Genomic DNA, 7,709 nt, shown 5'->3' with positions numbered 1-7,709 from the left:
GGTTTCTCCCTTATTTTCCTGAATTACAGCACTACTAATTATTATCCATTTTACTTAGTTCAAACAATATTTGTGACATACATTAACTTCAACTGGATATGATTTAGAGGATAATTATATAATACGCGCAATATACATTGGTCGAACTATACTTTATATCTTGTCACCCAATTAACTATTAATCTATCTTTCACGACGAACACGCTTGGAAGCTAATATGACCTATCAATGGGTATCAATGGATATGATTTTTCAATTTGGAATCATCTCAAACGACTTCCCTTGTTTCATCATTTGATTAATTGAATTTACTTCTAACTACCAAGGGATGTATTAATTTCTCGTCCTCACATTTTGCATGTTGACACTTAATCCATATCAACAATCCGATACAACTGACGTTGCAGATGGGGTCATTAGCTTTGCAACCTAGCTTTGTGGAGTAGCAAGCAGCGGGATAGCAAAACCTCAGTTTCGCAAGCTTTCGTGTTTCCATCTTGGTTGTATATAATCAAATAGATCCTAATTGACATCTCTTTGACATGTTAAAAATCATAAAAATCCTTTCCCATGTATTCTCAATTGGAACAACCTCTAGTTTTGGATGTGTATTAATCTCTTATCCTATCTGCTAGTATTGCCACTTAATCTGCCTCACTATTAACACTCTTTTTCTCTGTTTCGGGTTCCTGCTTCCTATTAAACAACCTCTGGAAGTGATCCTACCTCTTTCTTCAGCTTTTAAAGCATACTTTGACCTAAATTCTTAAGATACTTTATCAAGTTCATCGTTGACATCTCACGCTAACAAGACTCCCTCTCACCATTCCTCCTATACATACAAACATGGAAACTTGTTCTGATACATATGCAAGTGGGCCAAGAAAGCAATATGCATAAATGTGCATATGAAGTTCACCAAATCACTCAAATTAAAAAAAAGATGAGAAACAGTATTCAATGCGAGATGGTCAAACATAGATAAACATATTCAGTTAATATATAATTTTCCTACATATCTGATTTCATTGCCTAATTACGTGTTTCCTAATATTATATAGGTTGGGGTAGCCATCCTGTTTGCAGAAAGCGATACCACTTCATTCTTCAAAATGACAGCAATCTACAAAGCTCTCCTCAAAGCTGCCCTTACTGCGGTATGCAATCTTCAGATTTAAGGTGGGATTTATCAGTTCCTCATAAATAATTTCCCATTGGAATTATTAGATTTCTTTAGTCTGGAGATTGTCTTCAGAAGCAATTAGGTTAAAAAGAACAAGTTCCTTACAAGTCCAGAACTTCTGTTTAATCAATTGGCCTTTCTGCAGGTGCACCTCATGCAATTACATGTTAACGGTTGCTGATCTAGACTACAGAACCTATCTTAAACTGCAGGAATCTACTCATTTGATGCATGGATTGGTGCATAGTAATGGTTATGGACACCTTCTTCGAGTCAATGGCCGAGAAGGGGGATCTCAGTCTATAACAGGATCAGACATCATGGGCTTTTGGGATCATTTATGCATGATGCTCCAGGTTAGGTATGAAAAATTACTATACTCAATAAAATAAAAACCACAGAAGCACTTGATTAATTTTACAGCATTAATGGATTAACTAGTTTAAATAATGGGTTCATCAATGCAAAGATTAAGAAAGCATCACATACCTCAACTTGATAAGCCATTTAAATGCCAGAGAAATTACCGTAATGGACGTTTCCAAGAAATATGGAATGGAGTATCGTCTCCTTCACACAGTCACCAATGGGCATCCTTGGTATGGAGAGTGGGGCTACCAATTTGGAGCAGGATGCTTTGCTCTCACCGGTGAAGCTCGCAATAGTTCTGTGGAGAATCTTTCCAACATTCCTCTGTCTCTCTTCTTTTCTCATGCCCGCTCATCACGAACACGTTTACAGAGTACCATTTCACTGTATCAGTCTCTCTCTGATTGCCAACTATTAACGGTGAGGGACCTTTTCTGCTTCGTGACAAAACTCCTCCATGATGACCATGGACAAGAAAGAGCACAGAACACTGAAGGAAAAGTACAGTCAGAAGCGCATCAAGGAGTGCTATGTGCATGGACGAAGTCAGATGTCGAGAGGGCAGAGGATGTCCTGATCAAGGTTCTTCAATCAATTTCTGGATATCAGTGGATATCGTGGAGAGCGCTTAGGGGAGCCACATGCAGAGCGGTGGGATCTCCAGAGCTGCTTGATTATTGTCTCAAAGGATTGGGAGGTAGAATAATTAATGGTACTTTGGTGGTTGCAGTTAGATGCAATCCGGAGACATGTTGTATAGAATACAGGTAAGCTTGATCATTGATCTTGCTTTTTGAAATAAGGTAGAGAAACCTCATACACTCAATCCGTTTTAACACCCCTGATGCAGGCTTGAAGCTGATTCAAAACAGTTGGGTCATGCCAATGATCCTCGTAGACCATCAAGAGATCATCTCCTCCATGATCTAAGGTTCTTGTATGATGCACTCCTCAACCCAAGTACAATGGAACACTACAAGCCAGAAGGAAGGAGGGAAACCGCACTAAACTCAGCAATAACTCTTCTTGACTGTAAGCAACTTGTTAAGCGCTATGATGAGGTTGGTTGCAGCCCATCTAAACTTCGAATATGGTGCAATGTCGAGTTGGCAAGTGAGCAAAATGGCAACAGTGCCCTTCCACCAGAGTTATTGGTCCTTCCAAAAAATGCCACCATCTCATCCCTGAAAAAGGAAGCAACAAAGGCCTTCCAGGAGACATACCTGATCTTCCAAAGACTACAGGTTGTCCAACTTCTGGGTTTTGAAAAAATCGATCATTCTACTTCGGTTGCGCTAATACTTGGACTTAGTGGAACTGTCAAGGTCAGAGTGAGGTGCCTTGGAGTAGATCATAAGCTTGAAGATTTCAGGATGGAAAGGGGAGTGGAGAATTGGGAAGTAGACTGCATTTGTGGAGCCAAAGATGATGATGGTGAGAGGATGTTAGAATGCGACTCTTGTGGTATATGGCAGCACACAAGATGTAATGGAATTAAAGATCACAAGGACGCGCCTAAAACTTTTTTTTGTATAAAGTGTAGGATAGTTGAAATTAGAGACCAAGATAGTGGTAGTACTCACGGTTGTGACAATGTTAGGAAATATACGACTAACATCTCTCCTAACTCCACCTGCAAGGATAAAATAGCACTAGCGTCACCTGAAGCAGGTACCGTCTCCTGTAGTAGTGGTGTCTCCTGTAGGAGCTGTTGCACATCAGTTGCCATCTCTTGTAGTAGTAGTAGCAGTGTCTCCTGTAGCAGCGTTTGCAAGGATGAGGTGACCGTAATGTCATCAATAATCAAAAGTTCGTCAATAGTTAAAAGTAGAGGCCAGGACAGTGAAAGTAGTGGTGGTTGTGACAGTGGTCGGAAATATACGAATGACATCTATCAGAGGTTTGCCTGCAAGGATAAAATAGCTTCAGCCTCCACTGAAGCATGTAGCACCTTCCATACTAGCAGTTGTAAGTATGAGGTGGCTGTAATGTCGTCCATTGAAGGAGGCAGTTTAATGTGCACGATTGCTGTGATGTAACTTGTTCTGTTTGTATAGTTTTCTTCCTTAGGAATCATGGTTAATGAGAAATACTTTTGGTCATAATATGAGTTTTTGCATTTTTTTCCTTTATCCAATGCAACAGAGCCTTCTTGCAGCTTTACCCTTTCTCCTGAACAACGTAAAACCATGATATGTATAGGCCTTAAGCTTCCGGAATGCCTTGAGATTCTGGTGCTGCACTAAACCTGTATGATATAAGAAACTAGCATTTATAAGCAACTTAAGATAATAAACATGGTTTCATCAGCGATATTATAGAAATACAACATTTACAATTTCATTAGCGATTTTATAGAAATGCAATGTTCACAAAGTAACTCCTGGAAGAAAAAAAAAAGCGAAGTTTGAGCAATGTAAATTAGATCAACAAGGACGATGTATATAGCATGTTGTTAAATACGTTTTTAGTACTTTTAAATCTTAAAACGCCACAACCTACTGAAAATTCTATAACCCCAAAAACAAATTAAGTTAAAAAATTACTGTTTAAATGTAACATGATGAAAATATGCTATGGGGAATCTATGATGAAGCATGTCACATCATCATCAAGCAATAAAGTAATGTAAGAAAGGGAATATTCATCATCGTTCACAAATGTGATGTGGAAAGGAAAAATTGGATATATTTGTGTTAAAAGTTGCAACTATAAAAACAGCAATATCAAGATAATAAGCATCTTACAAACTCAACTAAAAGCCATCTCTTGTTCCTTACTTCTGCAAACTCTTTTAGAAATTGTGACCTAAATCTTGGCATTGTATCGTAGTTAAGTATAAGAAGTTTCAATAGAAATTACAAATGTCCAGGGTCAATGAGGAAGAATCGGATCGGAGGACTCCGATCTGAGGGGAATATGGATGGAAAATCGGTTCTGATCCGGATCTGATCAGCTTTGATGGATGACATATGAATCTAAAGGGCAATTGTTTGCTTCTCACCTGAATAGTAATGGGTGAAGGATAAACCACGTAACTTTTTTTGAAAGAAAGGTGTAAATACAAATAAAATATAAATACAAATAAAGTTGCACAGGTATAAACACAGAAACAAGAGATGGGATTCACGCCGAAACTCATTAATATTCATTAATCAAAGTCTGTTCTCAGAAATAACAATTACACTTATCTATAAAAGAACCTTAATGCCAAAAGATAGAAAGAAATATTCTCACTAACTAAAATGTCCATAGAAACTAAATTCATAACTAAAAATCAAACCTCATAAGAACTACATTATCCTAAATGCCTATGTTGCACAGGTACGAGTGCAGGTGTGGACATGGGTGCAAATATGGGACGCGGAAAATTTATAAAAAGTAGAATATGGGGACACGATATATATAGACATTGAATTTAATAACCTATATGAGATTGGTATTGTTTTTTTCATTCACCTGTTATGAGAAATAAAATCTCTTCTTTTATAAATAGATCATAAATTGAAAATTGCTCGTTTTTTTTTAACTAGATAGGCAAACATCCTTTAAAATCACACTTACAAACTGGGTATGCGTGAAAGAAACCCGAATCGAGTCCAACGAGTTGCATGAATTTGAAGTGAAGTGTAAGATATGAGTCCAAGAAATTTTAAACTAAAACATGGATTATATAATTAAGTTACACGTCTGGATAAATGTATGTCTATATTCAACAGGTGTCCAAGGAGTGTCGAACATGAACACGGTTATGGGAAGCATCGAACATGGATACGGGAACTCAGGTGGAGTGTCCTGGTAATGTAGCTAACTGCAAAGATAAAACAAAATTTCCTAATTATTATTTTTAGTTGATTCAAATCATATCTTGAAGGTTGTACTGCATTAAATCTGTCATTGTTGGAAAAAACTCGACCTCGAGTGTTATAAGGGGAGAACATAAAAATTCCTTTGACCGGTGAGAAGCATTCTTGCGCAGACTACAGGGGTTTCAACTTTGTGCAGAACTTGATATTGGGTTATGGAGAAGCATCTGGCATGAGGAATTCAATTATTGAGTGAACTTGAAGTAAATCAAACTGGACCTTAATCTGATTTTGTGTCGTGATTTCAACCTTAGTCTAGGGTTCAGACTCTTAACTCTAGCTCGAGTTCGGATCTGCTTCCTGATCTTGTTCTGGTTCTTGTTCTAACTCGGACTCCAAGTTTAACTCGAGTTCTGACTCTGGTTTTGACTTAGGCTCCACTTCTAGCCTTGATTTTTATCGAACTCAAGTTCAGACTACAATTCTACATCTGACAGGAATCTAGACAATAGTGTTGCTTCCTTCAGGCTTTGATGAGAAACAATAATATCTTCTAGTTGGTTAACAAGCGTATCTCCTTTCTAGAAGAGATTTCATAGGTTCCCACAAGCTTATATCTAGATGATTACGTGAAATCTTTAGCTTCCCTTTTTGAGCCAACACCTAGCATAGAGTTCTATTTCTGACATCCCATGAATAGAAAATGTATCTTCAATTTTGCATATCTTGACTTCAAGATCATGTAGTTCCTCATATTCTTCAAAACCAAAAAAATAAGATAAAGTACCTAATTATAGTGGACCGAAATTATACTGGTGTGAAGGAGATAAAGATATGGTAGGCAAGCTAGCTGTGGATCTTTAGGCTCTGATACTAATTGATGTAAGATTTTACCCGACTCTGATCTGAGGCGAACATGGATGGAAAATTGGATATGATCAGGATCTGTTCACTTTTGATGGATGACCTTTGAATCTAAATGACAATTGCTTGTTACACGTGTGTAACAGGTGAATAGTAATCCATGAACAATAACTGTTTGAAAGAATGTAAGGTGGGGATGATTAGGCTAGAGGGGAAAAAAGAAAATTTTAAATACAAATAAAGTTGTGGCCTTCACATCGTAGGTTAATCGCATATCTATAGACAAAAGAAGCAACTAACATGCTTACACAGAGGTTTTCTTAAAACTCAGGAATTTTCATTAGTCACGGTTTGTTCTAAAAAATAATTACACTTTTTATTTTGGAAAAAAAACCTAATGCCAAAAGATAGAAAAAATATCCTTCCTACCTGAAATCTCAATAGAGAATAAAATCAAAGCTAAAATATCAACTACATTGTCCAAACTGAAAAGATAAAACAAAATATTGTAACTACTTTTTTCCCATTGACTCAAAAATCATATCTTGTACGTTGTCTTGCATCAGTTAAGATACATGTAGCATGGTTATTCTACAATGAAGTCATACCCATGTCGGACACCTTGATCCCTTATGTCAGAAATGAGACTTAGATCCATGTTCTACTATTCTCATACCCATGTTTGTTGTTAGTTCTCAGATGTCTCCTTAATCATACAATGCAAGTTTTAATTTAGAACCCTATTGAAACTCATAATGCACGTTCTACAATTCTCATACATTTTTTTCATTCGCAAATTATGTTTGAGATATTTATTTTCTTCCAGATATACATCAAAGACTACGCTTCAGTGCTAAAAAGATATGCAGGTTTAGATGAGTTTACATATGTTTAGCTACTCTACAGAAATATGAAGACATAAAGATCATCATTTCACAAAGTCTAGTACATGTACGTAACAGTACGTTATTGTTATAGTCTATATGTATGCTTAGCATGGTCAATGTATAAGAAATAATCAACAAGATTTTTGGTGCACATGCATGTGTACAGTCGTATTCATATGAATTCTCTCTATATCAAATATGTGCACGTCTAGACACACATTCTAGTGTCATGTCACCATACGCGTAGTTCCATACATCCAACTTTTTGAGTAAATATTACATTCCATATTCACGTTTATATCATACACATACCTTGTATTTGTGGTAATGTTTCTCAGGGGTAGGACTTAGGGAGGGGTGACAGACGAACAGTCAAGCAACTTGTCCATGGTGGATATCTTTTAAATAAAGGGTGACAGAACAACTTATAAGATTTGCAGGTGGAATATAGTATAAAGATTTGAGGGGATAAATTGAAAAAAGGAAGACTTCAGAGAGGAGGCGAAGGAGGAGGGGTGTGAGGAAGCACAAAAGTAAGCCATAAAGAAAATGAAAAAAAATAATTGAAATACAAAAGTAGGAGAGCTACTGAATAATCTT

The 7,709-nt window shown here is 36.8% G+C and overlaps 1 protein-coding gene across 1 annotated transcript; it reads left to right on the top strand.

Moving 5' to 3' along the window:
* Positions 349-5,614, top strand: LOC109823112 (PHD finger protein At1g33420-like). Its single transcript, XM_020389398.1, has 6 exons — positions 349-1,179; positions 1,329-1,544; positions 1,702-2,319; positions 2,403-3,587; positions 5,272-5,350; positions 5,558-5,614. Exons 1-6 carry the CDS (start codon positions 1,160-1,162, stop codon positions 5,612-5,614), a joined length of 2,175 nt encoding a protein of 724 aa, XP_020244987.1. The 5' UTR covers positions 349-1,159.

This window comes from Asparagus officinalis, chromosome 9, assembly GCF_001876935.1.
Source record: "Asparagus officinalis chromosome 9, Aspof.V1, whole genome shotgun sequence".
NCBI classification, from domain to species: Eukaryota; Viridiplantae; Streptophyta; class Magnoliopsida; order Asparagales; family Asparagaceae; genus Asparagus; species Asparagus officinalis.
Note: the sequence above shows the minus strand (reverse complement) of the source record. Positions and strands in the feature narration are given on the sequence as shown.